The 17,810-nt window shown below is 38.3% G+C and overlaps 1 protein-coding gene across 1 annotated transcript; it reads left to right on the forward strand.

Annotated features, from left to right (window-relative positions):
- Positions 1-1,213: 1,213 nt before the first annotated feature.
- On the forward strand, positions 1,214-12,292 carry trpc4b (transient receptor potential cation channel, subfamily C, member 4b). The gene is given in 12 exon segments (XM_068725567.1): positions 1,214-1,251; positions 2,643-3,045; positions 4,542-5,060; positions 9,174-9,519; positions 9,757-9,896; positions 10,194-10,507; positions 10,618-10,813; positions 10,903-11,097; positions 11,383-11,424; positions 11,557-11,646; positions 11,731-12,178; positions 12,181-12,292. Coding segments are annotated over 11 exon segments (2,688 nt in total). The 5' UTR covers positions 1,214-1,251; positions 2,643-2,667; the 3' UTR covers positions 12,201-12,292.
- Positions 12,293-17,810: the final 5,518 nt, after the last annotated feature.

The raw sequence follows: 17,810 nt of genomic DNA on the forward strand, positions 1-17,810 counted from the left end.
GTACAATAAGGAAGCCATTTCTTAGTTTCACATACTACAGCGGATCTGTAACATACCAAAGTCTTTAGAACAGCAGGTGGATAACATGAAGACAAGATTCAAGGACAGAGGATCTGATGATGAACAACCAAACACAGCATTGAATGAAGTATTTGCAGATTCAAGAGTGGAAAGAGGCCACTCCAAGTCTTCCATGGTATGTGCCCATGAATACTCAAACCAGGCACAGCAAAAAAAAAACGTGATTTCCTGTACAACCACCTCATCAACTGTCCCTGTGGTGACGTATACAAGACAAAAATAACTTTAAAGACTAGAATGCCGGAACTATTCTGCAAACAGAAATGCGAACAAAGACAGTCCAGTTGAATGAAATGAAACATCCTCCGACATAATGGAATTAAGAGAGTTCAGATTTTCAGAAGAGGAGGCAACTTGAAGGATTCTTTTTTAAATGTATCAATGCAGAGGTGATGAATTGGAATTGACTATTTTCTTTAGAGGTGGATATTTAGGTAATTCCCTGAGTCACAAAGAAGACAAAGCAAGTGGTGTGTTGCTACTCATCATGGCCTTTATTTCTTATTCCCTCTGTTTAAATTGAAATCTCATTGTTTTCTGATCTGCTCTTTTTTGCCCTTTTGAATTTATGTTACTAAATGATCCTGCTAATAATGAATACAAGCTCAACACTCCCTGTATCCATTTCTTCTTCACAGCCTCTCATCGGACAGAACCCCTTCATTCCTAATACGGCTTCATAGTGAAACATTTGCAGGACCATGTGTGGAAATTTCTTGCAGAGAACACCCAATGAAGCTATTGACATTGTGGCACTGGTACTACCAATACAGCTGTGCTACATCAACACTCACATATCTCACTGATGGGATCATTTGCAGCAGGCTAGATTAAGTAGAGCAACCTGTAATTACCTATTTAGTATTTTCACATTCGGAAATTTGAGCATATTCAGTTTTATCAAATTATATGGCTCCAATGTTTACTGCCAGTTGCAGCAGTTGCGGTACAGTATTCGTGTTTTCTTATGCTATATTTACATAAAGTCATCCTCACACAAGCCGTTAAAGTAGTAGCAGTTCCCAGAGGCCACCAGCAGGGGAATCTTAGCAATGTTGAGCTCCATCAAGGGACACCTGCGGCTTCCTCCCTCCAGGTCATTCGCTGATCATTGATCACATGATTAAGGAAAGTTGTTGTCCGCGCATCTCTCAGTGCTCTCCTTTTCAGGTAGGAGTCTCGCAAGTACATGTTTATTTGTGTTTTTGGTAAACGTATACACTTGTGAAAGAAACATAACTCTTGCAAACCATCTTGAGAAGATGATGCTGAAGTGCAGGCTTCTCCTGAAGCTATGAATAGTTGTCTAGTGCTGCAGTGACTGGGGCTACACCTAGCAGACATTTGCAGAATTACTTTTTGTTTGTTTAAAACATATCTTAGCTCATATTATATCGTGGATTATATTTTAACTTGCTTAACCGGTATCAAAGAGACTTCAACAAGGGCTTACGCTGCGTGGGTTTTGTTGATTAGTTGTAGCGCAAGCAACGGCTTCACGATTTTAATCAGTCAGAAATAAATAAATTAAGCATAAATAAATACGTATAAACTATTGGGATTCCTATATGTCCACGATACGTACTTTAATTAGCCTATCAAACCTGAAAAGTGAACAAAGATAAAGGGATACCTTTACTGCCCCATCTTATTAAGAAAACTTGTTGCTGGACTTTAACATGACTGTCCTGACAATATTAATAAAAAAGTAAATGTATTGCTTTTACATGAAAATGAACAAGGTGGAACTGGTTGCCCTGATGGGAAACTGCCCTCCTACACCAAAACTTAGGGGCTACACTGATACAGAAGAAAAGGGGCGGCGATCTCTAAAGATGCGTTGTCCGCCGATTAACAGTTTATATACGAAGATACAGTCTGTCACCTGATGCGACGCGTGTGTTTTGCAGAGACGTGCAGGACAGGGCAGTAACATTTGCGTAAAGCTCCAACAGACGACAGAGCGAAAGGGGTGGAGGGGCACATGCGAGTGATAAGTTACAGTGTCTCCAGTGGAGACTTTTACTGATAAGATGATGATGCGCCTGTTTTCTTTCTGACTGCCTCATCCTCTGCTTCTCCGTCGAGTGGTTCTTGAGTAAATCACAACTGGAAAGCAACAGGAGGAAGGTAAAGTTTCCGTGTTTTGTTTGTGCATGATTATTGCCGAGTTGTCATGAGTGATTACGCACGTTTCTAACGAAAATGTGTCGGGTTTTTTGTCATCTATTTAGTCGTCTAGTTGTAAATTGTGAATGAAAAAATACTTTTAATCATGTTTCAGGTTACGTTCATGTTTAAACAATAATTTGAATGAAAAACACAAATAGGCCTAAATCTTTTTAGGCACAATTTGTTGTCAAATTAGCATTAAGCTTATAAACTAATACTGACCTAAATGCTTTGTTTTCCGTTGTGACATTTTGGTTTCGTTAGATTGTCCAGATGATTATAGAAAGACTGTTTTGGGGGGTTCCATACTGATACTGTGTCTGAAACATGAAAGCTAACACTGCAACTTGATTTTCTCCCTTGTCTTATTATTTCTCATTCATTCTCAGTTGAGACTTTGAGGCTGTAGCAGCAATGTCACAGCTATATTACAGGAAAACTGACAACTCCTCATACAGGGACCGCATCCCCCTGCGGATCGTGCGAGCCGAGTCTGAGCTCTCTGCCCTGGAGAAGGCCTACCTGGGTGCTGTTCAGAAGGGGGACTATGCCAGTGTGAAACAAGCCCTGGAGGAGGCTGAGATCTACTTCAGGATCAACATCAACTGCACCGACCCCCTGGGGCGCACAGCGCTGCTCATTGCCATTGAAAATGAGAACCTGGAGATCATTGATTTGCTGCTCAGCTTTGACGTATATGTGGGTGATGCCCTGCTACATGCCATCCGCAAAGAAGTGGTGGGGGCCGTGGAGCTGCTGCTCAACCACAAGAAGCCCCGTGGAGAAAAACAGGTAGTACGTTCATGGGCACATCACATGTACAGTTTACATTCCCACAGGGTCTTGTTGTTGAAGTTGTTGTTTATTGCTAACCTTTCTGGCATCTGTCAATTCCATTTCATTCATTTTTGGACTTCAAGCTAATGTTCACAAGACTTTTTTTCTAAGCCGCTTTTCTTCTTTAACAGAATTTCAACCAACCTGCCCACACAGTTATGCCTCCTGTGATTACTGTACTGTACTGTACACTCATTTTTACATTTGTCACCAACCTGTGTATCAATTTTCCAGAAACCTTTGTCGAGGTTAGGGTACTTAGTCGTCTTACTCATTAGGGCAGAAGAATCATGAGGTCTCACTGTCGGCTACGAATCCCAGTTAGGCTTCTAAAGTTGTTTCTATTATGTGATACTTTCTTTTTGAAAACATCCTACTCACAGTCTGTCTGAATTGCAAATGCACGTACTGTACAGAAAAAAGGAGTCAGTGGGCAAATGTACAATATGTGGTGCCTTCAATCTGCTTCGATGCAAAACATTGTCAGCTGTCCTGTTTAGCATAGTAAAACATGGTAGATCTATAAGTTTGAAACTCAGTCTGTTAATGTTGTTTTTTAATTTATTCTTCAATGAATCAATTCACCTTTACAGCAACATTTATGTATACGATCAAAACATTTTTTAACAGAGTACAGTATATTACGCTCCCGTTAAGTAAATTTTTTTTTATTTTTTTTCATTTTTTTCTAACACTGGCAACTTGCCTGGACTGGACTACAACACTCCAGAACTGTCAGAAACAAATGCAGTTTAAAAAATCGATTTTCCTAGATTTTGGTAACATGCCTGCCATTCTTCAAAACTAGCACTAGCTGGACAGCTGCTTTTAAGCTACTAGAAGAGCACAATATAACCATTTAGGTCAATGTTATGTCAGCTATCAGTGACAAGTTTTCAGTCTTTTTATTCTTAAGTCTAAAACTGATAGAGAGAGAGAAACAAAATGATTGCGCTTTCCTCCCTTTCCTTCCGTTTCAGACATGGCTGTGTTTATTTTTGGAATCTATCTTTCTTTCTATCTATTTTCTTCAGTGTTGTTGGTTTTTTTGCCACAGCTTTTACAACAAATAGTGATGCTCCACTGTTTGGGTTGCTTTCAAATTCTTGACATCTTTGTCAATATGTTTTTGACACTGCTGGGTCTCCCTGTAATGGACTTGGTGTATTATCTGAAGACGAGGGGAAAAAATGAAGGATGTAGATATTTTGAGGCCAGCTGAACCACAAGCCATTAGCTTGTGGTTCAGTGTGCTTGTTGTTAGGCACGATCGTCAGAGACCCAAGACAAATGCAATTAGACCCATTCAAACCAGTTGTTTCAGTTCATGTGAGGGGTTTAAAAAGCAATGTTGTTTTGTGAACTATCTTAAAAAAAAACTAGTATACTATAAATGTATTCTGTTTCATTTTCTCCTAACTTTTCTTCGCCTCTCTCTGCTTCCTGAAAAGGTTCCACCAATTCTACTGAACAAACAGTTTTCAGACTTCCCCCCAGACATCACTCCAATCATCCTTGCAGCTCACACCAACAACTACGAGATCATCAAACTGCTTCTGCAGCGAGGTGTTTCCATGCCTCAGCCACATGCTGTGCGCTGCAACTGTGTGGAGTGTGTGTCCGGTTCAGACGTGGACGGCCTACGCCACTCACGCTCCCGTCTTAACATCTACAAGGCCCTTGCCAGCTCGTCTCTTATCGCCCTCTCCAGCGAAGATCCTTTCCTCACGGCGTTTCAACTCAGCTGGGAGCTGAAGGAGCTCAGCACAGTAGAGAACGAGTTCAAGGCAGAGTATGAGGAACTGTCCAAAATGTGTAAACAATTTGCAAAGGACCTCTTGGACCAGACCCGGAGCTCTAAAGAGTTGGAAATAATCCTCAACTACCGCGATGACATCAACCCTCTGCTGGATGAGATCACCAATGATCTGGCCCGACTGAAGCTGGCTATCAAATATTGCCAGAAGGAGGTAAGCTCTTTGTAGATTATGATATCCTCTTTGTCGCATTATTGCAGTGTCCTACAGTATTTCAATAACAATTTGTCTTGGTAATACTGGCACACACACACGCAACAAGGAATACATGTTGCATTATTTGAACAACATGGACTGGATAACAAGAACGGTTCCAAAATGAGTTGTAAATGGCCTCAGATGGGTGGAGATGTCCTCAGGGAGTTTAGAGCAACATATAATTGCCAGGCTGGCTCTTAGCAATGCATTACAGTAGCACTCTAAGACGGTCCCGTGACAATTGGCTAATTGGGGATAATGATGGAATAAGTGATGGCCATTTCCCTGAAATGCATACTCCATAATATTTTAATTAGGGAGGGGACCTTTTACTGTCTTTTACCATCTTCTCTGGAGTATTTATCCATTGGATGCAATGCTAACTTTTTGTCATTTGTTTTGAAATAGAGCCACTAAAAAAACTTACAAATTGTGGTTACACAGTGGCAGTAACAGAATGAGATATGTCAAAAGGGTTTTATATTAATCAACACTATTTCAGCACCACTTGTGAGGTTTATATCAGCATGTGTCTGTAAATGTAAATACTTTGCATGGATTTTTGCTTAACACAGCAACAGGTGATAACAATGGAAGCTGGTAAAAATGACTTCTCTTTATAGTGGGAGGTCAGGAAATGTGGCACGATAAAATTGTACTGCATTTACACAAGTAAAGAAAAGCTCAGGATCGTTTTGTTTTTTCTGTTGGTTCTTGCACAACCGGCTTTATATAAAGTATAGACTGAGTCTCAGCAGTTGTCTTTCATTTGTTCCACTCATTAAAGAGACTACGTTGAGCTTTTGGGTTTTGTTTGTATACAGTAGGTGTGTAGTAATTGCATACTTAAATGCTCATAAACTATCTGGCACTGCTCATCTTCTACATTTAGTTTTGTCTCGCCTTCAGCAACTAAGAGTCTTTCCATGCAGTGCTTTTCTGTTGTATTTTGATGCGACAGTTGGTAATGTGAGAATGACAGATCAGTGTGACTGTTAGCAGCCCCGTGTGCCACAATTGGTCTCCATGGCAAAAGGTTTTACAGCTCAACTTCAAGGGCTCAGTGGCTATTTGTTTTAACACAGATGGGTGTTTAGGACAAGATTTCTTTGGTCAATTGTGGACTACATTTTACATTGATCATCACTGCACTACCACACTACTACTACTACTACTACTACAACTACTACTGCCAATAATAATAATAATAGGAGTGATAATGATAATAATCACAGAGTCTTCTGCAGTGAGATTTGACTTCCTTGAGATTAAAATTCTTTAAGACTTGACTCAAGCTTTGGAAACAGATGCTGTCAGTTTTCAGCCAGTAAAATCCTGGAGCAATAATGCATGAGACAACTTTATCTTGTGTATTTAAATACTTGGCCTGTGTGTCCCGTAGTGATGCTGAATCAAGAAAAAATCATTGAACTTGATAAAACAAACAGCTTAATGGGTTCGTTTTACTCCGACCAACCTCTGTTAGAAGAAGAGCGGCTGTTTCCTTTTATTTCACATATTTACGATTAGAATGCATTGTAGAGATTTGTTCTTAGCTCTGTAAAAGACACAATTAAGAAAAAGGTCCGAACCATGTAGCTTTTAGAAAACTTATGTTTGCTTATAAAAACTTTGTTGAGACAGACTGTAGACTTCACCTGAACTTTCCTCTCAAAAAGGTCAAACTTTTAAGTAGGCATTGTTATTATATGTACCAACAAACAGATGTCTGAGTGAGTTCCATAGTTTTCATTTCAAGATCGGATATTGATGGAGTAAACAACTCCTTGGATTAGATTGGAGGGTGTCATCTATGTAGGCCTGTACGAGGTTTTGAGCAACAGATACCCCGCAAACTAACACCACATAACTCCGGACAGTTTTTACAGCCAGCTAAAATGTGTCAAGCAAGGCTGCAAACAGTAGGAAGTAAGTCAAATTGATTGAGTGTTCATTGTTATATCCTGCACAGATGTGGCCAGTGAACAGTTGTTGTATTCTGACAGTATAGTAGGTTTTATGCATAGAGCACGCGTGATATAGTTGTCCATTGGTTTATTGATGCTAACAACCAGACAAATACCACATTATTTAGCTTGGTTGCATTAAGAGTTTGATATTTTAGACTTCCTTGAAGAAAAAGCACCAAAGTGGTGACAGAGTTTTAATGGACTAGACTAGTGCTTATGACAATGTTCACGAGCACTTATAGTACATTACTGGATGTTAACATCATTAGTGGAAAAATCTCCCTTTATTGTATTCAGTTAAGATGTGTCTTTCTGTTCTCCTCCTACCCTGCACTCATTTTAACCTCGACACTCAATCTGCTCTGACTTGGGTTGTGTTTTCTTGGACCTGTAATGGTAAAATGATAATGAAACGATGCGTGGTAAAATTGTGGTGGATTAAAAAGTAGAAAATGTGCTTTTATTTGTTGAGCAGAGCTTGATTATCAGGTTGGTAATTTATCATAATGATGAATGATTTAAGTGGAATTACAGATCCTAGCTCATAGTTAAGTTCACATCTTAAACTATCAAAAGTCTCTCTCATAAGTAAGCGTTACATAATACCATGTGACCAGAGAACTCATTGCTCTGCATACAATCTCCTGCAGCGTAGCGTGGCGCCCCATGATGGCTTGTTATTTTAAAATTTAACAAGTGCAAAACATGGTCAAGTGTTGAATAAAAAATGTAATCGCTGAATAAGCGTTGTTGTGTTTCTATCTACAATATGCATGTACAGAAACGTAAACTGACGGTTAATGTTATCTACCAAAAATGGCAAAAAATTATAGTATACATTTAATTTTCTGTGGAACTGATTTAGGTCATGTTAAAATAAACTGACATGTTTTTTATTAGCTAATTAATAGGCACAACACAGCATGTCATCACTAAGAACATGCCTTAGGAGATAATTAATATTTTTTTAGGAGGAGAGTGGTGTGACGTGTGAAAGAGGGGGGGTTTCAACTTCCAAAAATGTCCTCAGGCAAAATCTGTTCCCAGCAGATGCCACCTTTTTGCCTCCAGTCATGTAACAGAAGGTCAACATCTCACAAGGCCGAATAGGAAACATTAAAGATGTCAGATTCTGCATTGATAGATGACCTCATCATCCCCCATGTAATGCTATATAGAACCATAATGGGGGTCCATTTGGCCGTAACTTGGTTAAGCTGAAATTAACTTCGATCCCCGTCTGCAGATGTCCAGCAGATGTTTGTATCAAATCTCACAGTCAATCACTTCTCAACAAGAATCGGAAATGTTTTCCCACTAGAAACTTTTGTCTTTCATGCTTACAAGATAAAAGTCTGTTGTTCATTTTGTGTCATACAAGTCTACAATCATGTAGTGATTGGACTGAACTTTTGCGATTGGATGTTAGATAAGTTGTGCTAAAAATAAAATAGACAACCTACAGTAAGAAAAAAAATCTGATCTGAGGTGTTTATACCTCTGGTTCCAGTGGCAGTTTAGATTTCATAAAACAAACACAGGCTAAGGATGTGATACTAACCAACATTACTATATCTTGTCAAAAATATAAAAAAAAAAACATATAGCCTCTTCTTATAGCATAATAGTAAAAATACACATGTATCCACTGGAGTAAGCAATTATGTCAGCAGTTTTGTTTGCAGACATTGTTGTAATTATAATGTATTTAACATGCTTATTTAAATCAAAACATGTAAATGCTAGTTAGCATTTACATCATTTATTTCACTGTATAGAGATGAGATGGTACTGAGATCGTTATTGCCAAGATAATTGTAATAATTAAAGTTGACATCCCAACATTAGGGAGATACTGTAGTGCAGTGAGCACCATGACACAAGCATTTTGAATACAGCCTTTAATGTCTTGTTAATTGTTGGTTTTATGTATAGTTTTGTTTTTTGTTGTGTACAGTTTGCAGGTCTCTAATGCAGGTAGTTTAAGCTTAATGGCCTTTGTTCTGATTTGTCCATCCTTTTCTCAATGGAATTTACGGAAAAGGAGGTAGTTAATTTTTTGTCCATATGTCTTTCTTTGTCTCTCTCTTACTTCTAGTTTGTTGCTCAGCCCAACTGTCAACAGCTGCTGGCATCTCAGTGGTATGATGAGTTCCCAGGCTGGAGGAGGCGTCACTGGGCTGGGAAACTCATCACATGTATCTTCATTGGCCTCCTCTTTCCACTGTTATCCATCTTCTACTTGATCGCTCCAAAGAGCCGTTATGGCTTATTCATCCGTAAGCCTTTCATCAAGTTCATCTGTCACACTGCTTCCTACCTGACCTTCCTCTTCCTGCTCCTGTTGGCCTCGCAGCATATAGCCTTTTCACCCTCGGATTATCAAGACTATCAAGGCCCAGCACCCACCATTGTGGAATGGCTGATCCTGCCCTGGGTGCTTGGTAACAACACACACACACACACACACACACTCTAACAGACTGCTGTTTATCCTGATGTTATCGTGCACTATTGTACATCTCTACACATTTGGAAAAAGTCAAACAAAGGTGCTTACTGTGACCATGACCATACTGTTCTACCTGCACACCAGTTGTTTGTCGCATATTCTTTCCTGTGGAACTACTGTATACTTGAGTGATGGTTTTGACAAATAACCTTTTGTTCTTCTCTCCGAGGCTTTATATGGACTGAGATCAAACAGATGTGGGATAGTGGTTTCCAAGACTACATAGATGACTGGTGGAACTTAATGGACTTCATTATGAACACCTTGTATATTGCAACCATTTCTCTGAAGATTGTTGCCTTCACAAAGGTATTGTACATCTTACAGTGCAAGGTATTTGACTATGATTATCAACACAGTATATCAAAGATTGCAGCATTTTAATGGAATTGAAAAAACAGGTATGTTAACCCCAGCTTTTAACTTTGCTGCAGCCTCAATCATAGTTTACTATTAAGAGGAAAGGGAAAATATATGGTATCACAATATTGTACTATTATGCAGTAGAACAGTTAATTTGTGTGCTGAAAAACCTGAAACGTTACAGCATCTATTTTTTAATGGTAGTCTATGAATTCATTGTTCTTGTTCTCTTCTTTTTTACAGTACGGTGGGCACAAAGACAGACACTGCTGGGATATGTGGCATCCGACTTTGGTTGCAGAGGCATTGTTTGCCATTGCCAACATCTTCAGCTCCTTGCGCCTCATTTGCCTTTTCACTGCCAACTCCCATCTGGGCCCCTTACAGATTTCACTAGGCCGCATGCTCCTGGACATCCTCAAGTTCCTCTTCATCTATTGTCTAGTGCTGCTAGCCTTTGCAAATGGCCTCAACCAACTCTACTTTTACTATGACACAAATGTGGTCAATGGATGCAGGGGTATTCGCTGTAAAGATCAAAACAACGCCTTCTCAACGCAAGTTGGAGTTCTCAAATATTTTGTCCCTGACAAATCTGCTTTGTTATTAATTACACTGTTAGTTTTTCAGCAGCGCATTGTGTGATGTATGGTTGTTTGCTTTTCAGGCTGTTCGAGACACTGCAGTCATTATTTTGGTCTGTATTTGGACTGATTTCCCTCTCTGTGACCAACGTGAAGCCACCCCATGAATTCACTGAGTTTGTAGGCCGCACCATGTTTGGCACGTATAATGTCATCTCCCTGGTAGTGCTTTTGAACATGCTAATTGCAATGATGAACAACTCCTACCAGCACATTGCTGTGAGTGCTCGAGCTTACATATATTTTTTTTGTTTTACCACACTAATTTGTATTGTTTTTTTACAAATTCTTTTTGTTTTTCTTTTCAGGATCATGCAGATATAGAGTGGAAATTTGCAAGAACAAAATTATGGATGAGCTATTTTGAAGAAGGGGGAACTTTGCCATCTCCATTCAATATCATACCCAGTCCAAAGTCAATTTATTATTTTTTTGGATGGATATATACACATTTATTTAAGAGGACTATTTTAAAAAGGCTTGAAACCTTTGAAACTTTGGGGGTAAGAAGATATTTGATATTTGATATTTCTTCTGATCTATGTTGTCACCCATGCATTGCATATGTTTTCAATGCCTGTCTGGTATTATAGAGTCAAAGCTGGTGCTCCAAATGAATGAAGAGTAAATTACATCACCTGTTATCTTCAGAATTGTATTATAAGTTAACCAATAATAAAACGTTGTATTAAGAAAGGGCAAGTAAAGTAAGATCAATTTGCCCTACCATTGCAAACCGAAATAACTTAATCACTTGGTTAATGTATCATTTTTTCTTTTTGTTTCAGAGGCGTGCGGCTGAAAATGTAAGATTAAACCATGAGTATCAGGTAATGACTTGTATTCCTCAATGAACTGTAAATATTTGATGTATTGTTCTTGACTTTGGTCATTTTTGATGAAACTTTATTTTAAAACAATGCCATGGTTTTTTACCTCAAGACGTTATGTATCTTTTTTAGGAGGTTTTGAGGAACCTCATGAAGCGCTATGTTGCAGCAATGATCAGAGATGCCAAGACAGAGGAAGGGCTAACAGAAGAGAATTTCAAGGTAGTATGCAGTCAATTACTCAAGTTTGTTTTTCACTGCTGTGTTATCTCTGCTGTTTAATCCCTGGTTCTCAATACTTGATAGGAGCTCAAGCAGGATATCTCCAGCTTCCGCTATGAAGTCCTCGGAATGATGAAGGGTAAACCTCAACGTGGGGTCGCAGGTAACGTTGCAAGCTCCAGCTTGGCTTACCCTGGAAACTCGTTCAAGTATTCTCCCAAATTCCCTACTGATGAGTCTCAACAGAAGCTAAACGTGTTTGACATCAGCTCCCCCACCCTGCAGAGCGAAGCTGGCACCACCACCAGCTCTGTGGGCTCTAACAGGCAATCACGTTGTTCAGTTGTTCTGTCCAGCATAGGACAGACTCAGAAGGAGCTATCTAAGAATGTCTCAGATTCTGGGTCCCTCCAGGGACAGGAACTCCCCTCTCCGAAATATGATCAAATATACTCAGAGGAAGATACGGCGGGATTTGGTGGACAGAACCTTCAGACTGAGAGAGTGATCGTTGAAGTCGTACAGAAAGTGGACAAGGACATTCAGGAGATTGAAATTTCTTGCAAAGAACACACTAAGGCAGTAAAAAATGGACCAAAAAAATCTAAAAATTAATTTGTGTTTATAATGGAGAGATTTTGATAATGATTTAAAACATTTTTGGATTAAAACTTTCAGTAATTCAACTACCATTTGTAAAACAGTTTATCAATAATAATCGTATTATCTCATGATTATAAGTTAAACCATATATGCAGTTAAAATAATCTTGTATCCTGCAATATATATATATATATATATATATATATATATATATATATATATATATATATATATATATAGATATATAATGGTATAGTAATATTATGTTATCTCACATTATATGACATGCATTCACCTCTGATTGATAGAAGATGCAACAAAACTGAGAGAGGATAGACCTCAGTAAGGGCTAACTTGAATAGTGAAGCAACTTCCTAATTCCTATTTTACTATGAGCGTTTAATTCCAAAGAGCCCTGACATCCTGCTGCCTGTTATATCCTCTTCCACCTTGAACTGTCTTATGACTGTGATATGCAAAATCATCTTCTCTATGTCTTTAGAAAAGTAATATTCATTGTATACTTACAATATCCATTCCTCCGCCACTGAGTTAACAGAAGTTTAGTTGTATTTAATACCGGACTGAATTTTATATTAAATTTGGACAAATAATCCTGTTGATTAACTAGCAATGTAACACCTAGCTAGTTCAGAGTGTAGGGTCTTTTTCTCTTTTAATCCACCATGAACTCCCTAACCTGTTTAAGGTGAGAGCAACATATTTTACTGGTATTCTGTCGTTGAAGCAGAAGAGGCACGCAATGCAATCTAATTGAGATTTGTTGCGAGCTGTATTCCTTAACCTGATGTGCCATATACTGTAAGTTGCAGGCCCTTATTTGAACTGTGTGTTACTGTGCTATTTTATTTATTACTTATAATGTAATGAAATTGCTCTGCAAATAAATAAGAGAATGTAATTCAAGAAACATTGTTCCTATTTTTTTTGAGTCATTTGTTGCCACTCCTTTCAACATGCTGTACTCTTTATCCATTTTGAAATATGCATATTGCTAACATTAGGACAGAGAGAATATGGCACAACGACAGCGAAGAAAACAACTGAACTTTTTAAGTTGGCCTTTAACTTGAGTTGCTTTACGGCTGGAATCTTCGCTCTCATGTTGTTTACTGCAGAAAAGATTTCAGTAAATAGTTTGTTACCTTCTCTCTGGCTGTATATACAGTGGTCCCTCTAACACCAGGGGTATTCAGTTAACATTCCAAAAGGTCCAGATTGAGAAAATCTCCTCGGGCAAAGGTCCGGAACATTACAATAATATCTAACTTGTGCTATTTAGTGCCATATATATATATATATATACATACATACATACATACATATATATACATACATACATACATACATACATACATACATACATACATACACATATATATATATATATATATATATACATATATATGTATATATATATGTATATATATATACATATATATATGTATATATATATATGTATATGTATATATACAGGTGCTGGTCAGAAAATTAGAATATCATCAAAAAGTGATTTATTTCACTAATTCCATTCAAAAAGTGAAACTTGTCTATTATATTCATTCATTACACACAGACTGATATATTTCAAATGTTATATCTTTTAATTTTGATGATTATAACTGACAACTAAGGAAAATCCCAAATTCAGTATCTCAGAAAATTAGACCAATACAAAGAAAGGATTTTTAGAAATCTTGGCCAACTGAAAAGTATGAACATGAAAAGTATGAGCATGTACAGCACTCAATACTTAGTTGGGGCTCCTTTTGCCTGAATTACTGCAGCAATGCGGCGTGGCATGGAGTCGATCAGTCTGTGGCACTGCTCAGGTGTTATGAGAGCCCAGGTTGCTCTGATAGTGGCCTTCAGCTCTTCTGCATTGTTGGGTCTGGCATTTCGCATCATCCTCTTCACAATACCCCATAGATTTTCTATGGGGTTAAGGTCAGGCGAGTTTGCTGGCCAATTAAGAACAGGGATACCATGGTCCTTAAACCAGGTACTGGTTGCTTTGGCACTGTGTGCAGGTGCCAAGTCCTGTTGGGAAAATGAAATCTGCATCTCCATAAAGTTGGTCAACAGCAGGAAGCATGAAGTGCTCTAAAACTTCCTGGTATACGGCTGCGTTGACCTTGGACCTCAGAAAACACAGTGGACCAACACCAGCAGATGACATGGCACCCCAAACCATCACTGACTGTGGAAACTTTACACTGGACCTCAAGCAACGTGGATTGTGTGTCTCTCCTCTCTTCCTCCAGACTCTGGGACCCTGATTTCCAAAGGAAATGCAAAATTTACTTTCATCAGAGAACATAACTTTGGACCACTCAGCAGCAGTCCAGTCCTTTTTGTCTTTAGCCCAGGCGAGACGCTTCTGACGCTGTCTGTTGTTCAAGAGTGGCTTGACACAAGGAATGCGACAGCTGAAACCCATGTCTTGCATACGTCTGTGCGTAGTGGTTCTTGAAGCACTGACTCCAGCTGCAGTCCACTCTTTCTGAATCTCCCCCACATTTTTTAATCGGTTTTCTTTCACAATCCTCTCCAGGGTGCGGTTATCCCTATTGCTTGTACACTTTTTTCTACCACATCTTTTCCTTCCCTTCGCCTCTCTATTAATGTGTTGGACACAGAGCTCTGTGAACAGCCAGCCTCTTTTGCAATGACCTTTTGTGTCTTGCTCTCCTTGTGCAAGGTGTCAATGGTCGTCTTTTGGACAACTGTCAAGTCAGCAGTCCTCCCCATGATTGTGTAGCCTACAGAACTAGACTGAGCGACCATTTAAAGGCCTTTGCAAGTGTTTTGAGTTAATTAGCTGATTAGAGTGTGGCACCGGATGTCTTCAATATTGAACCTTTTCACAATATTCTAATTTTCTGAGATACTGAATTTGGGATTTTCCTTAGTTGTCAGTTATAATCATCAAAATTAAAAGAAATAAACATTTGAAATATATCAGTCTGTGTGTAACGAATGAATATAATAGACAAGTTTCACTTTTTGAATGGAAATAGTGAAATACTCTAACTCTAACACAGTGCACTAGATGCACAGTTACCATAGACATCCTCCTTCTGAGAGATTTTTCTCTCTTTCAGACCTGTCAGAGAACAAGCATTACCCAAGGTTCTGGTGCACTCTTAGTTTTCGAATAAATTCTTGTTTGGTACATTATTCACATCCTGCATGCCTGTCCAATCAGCTGTAAACTGAGTGATGATCGTCCAATAATAACATCATTCTGAAAGGGGCAATTCTGCATGTTGACGTTGATTTAAAGTATTAACTAAGTTAATTTAGGGGCCTTAACACTGTTAAAATGTACCACTTAACAACACTGATTATGTTTTTTTCCCAGCTCTCTCTAATCATTTTGTGATTATGCGGTTAGAAGACTAATTACTTTGTGTTGAATTATTACTACTTATCAAGCATCAGGCGCCCTCTAGTGATGTGTAAGAATGTAAAAGACTAGTGTATTGTTGTGGGCTAAATGAAGATATGTAAACATGGCATGACTGTATAAAGACTGTATACCCACCCATGAACAGTACTTTTAAAGTGAAAAAAAAAACTCTCAGCACATCTGTGCAAAACATTCACATACATATGTTAGGTCTTCCTTTAAGCAGCTTTTAACCACTAACATTGAGTTTATTGTGGTACAGTAGTTGCTGTATTGTTGCTATAAATACAGTGTTTATTGATATTAGTAGGGTTTAATTATTATCAATTGTATTGGTGTGCTATTGACGTTTAGTTACTTATATTCTGTATTTCCACAGATATTCAACTTCACACCTTCATAGCTTAAAACTGAAAGCAACCTGCGGTGCTGGATGAAGTCTTTAGGTTTCTGTTACCATAGCAGCTGTGAGCAAATCACACTGTCTATAGGAAGCCAATCAATTTAGCTGGATCTTTGTTCTTTATCTGAAGAGCTGTCATTTTTTCTCTTAAAGTTCCACTCCAATAAGGATATACAAAGAGAGTAAACTACCCATGACCAAGACATACCTTTTCCCATTTCTTTGTGACACATGCAGTGTTTGTGTCAGTGTGTGAAAGAATGAGAACATTCAGACGGTTTCTGAATCAAAATGTAAAAACACTCTGCATTTTATTATCACTGCAGCTAGTTCTTCGGTACCATTATTCCTCCATGCAAGCCAGTACTGTCTGAGTCTTCACTTTACTTTTGTTGGATATGGGGAATTGTTAATGTATTCCAGTCTTTAGCAGAAGAAAAGACTGTGAAGGGATTTAATCTGTAAGTGCTTTTCTGAAGGCATTGACTAATCAAGGTCATAAGAGGCTCGTTACCTTGAAAGTATCGCATTTTAATGAAAATTTGGTTTGCGGAATGGTTCATTTTCAGATATTTTTTGTTTTTCTACTCACTGGATAAAATACACACATAACACACAAGCATATGCAAGGCCACTGGTTTTCAGTCTCAGATCTGTGCTGCAGTATTGGATCCTGGACTGGCTCTTTTTCCCACTCTAACAATCCACTGCTCACATTTGTAACATCTGTCTAGCCAGGAGGTTGGACAACATGTGGCAGAGTGAATGGTGCAAGTGATGCCACTTGGGCATCCTGTGAGTAACAACACCCACTGGTAAAGCTTAACAACAGCTGCACTTTTAGAACTTACAATGTTTGATGCCATATGTCATTTTGCTTATTAGTAAGGAATCAAGAAGATCCAATAGCATATTTTAAATTTGCGGATTTAATATGTTTGACACGTGTGCTCATGTTGTTTGTAGGTTGCAGCTTATTATCATTTTCTTCAAATCATTTTTGGATTTCATATAGTGCAAGTGTGTGCCAATTCACAGACAATTGCTCACAACAACAAGTGCTGTTTCTGTAAGATGCGATTGTACACGTTTTCAGATTTAGAACTGAAAAGAACTGAGACTTTACATCTCAGTTTAGGTGTTAAGGTTGGGTGGTCATGGATTGATTGGAAGTCTTAAATATCTCAAATAGTGATTTACCTCAGTATTTAATGCCTCTCTAATGTAAAAAAAAATATTATCCACTTAAAGTACTGATGCTCCTTAACACTCACTGCCTGCACTCTTTCCCACCACTTGGTGGAGCAAACTACATTCTGAAATATTTATATGATCAGTGTTCTGACATTTCTTCAGAACAGAGATTGTGCAATGTTTCTTTGTTTGCGGTTCAAATGAATGACACTTTAACAGAAGCGATGCAGCTGGATAGTGCATTCCATCATGTCTCTAAAAATGTGCAGAGCAGTGCAGCGAGAAGTATATTTACTTAAAAATCATCTAAAACCAAATATTGAGCTTTAAATTCTTAAATAGTTGTTTTTAACAAAAGATGTTTCCTAATGTTTTTATGTTTTTATTTTTTCCAATGGAATAAAATCGACTCTTTTGTTGAAGCATTCTCAAATAACACTGCCAGTGTTCTAGAGCTGTAATGTGACATCTAAACAAATTTATTAAAACAGGTTAAATAAACACGTTTAGAGTGTTTTGGTATGACAAAGC

This window comes from Cebidichthys violaceus, unplaced genomic scaffold (genome assembly GCF_023349555.1).
Source record: "Cebidichthys violaceus isolate CVI_PGR_0920_01 unplaced genomic scaffold, fCebVio1.0.p SCAF_1, whole genome shotgun sequence".
Taxonomy (NCBI): Eukaryota; Metazoa; Chordata; class Actinopteri; order Perciformes; family Stichaeidae; genus Cebidichthys; species Cebidichthys violaceus.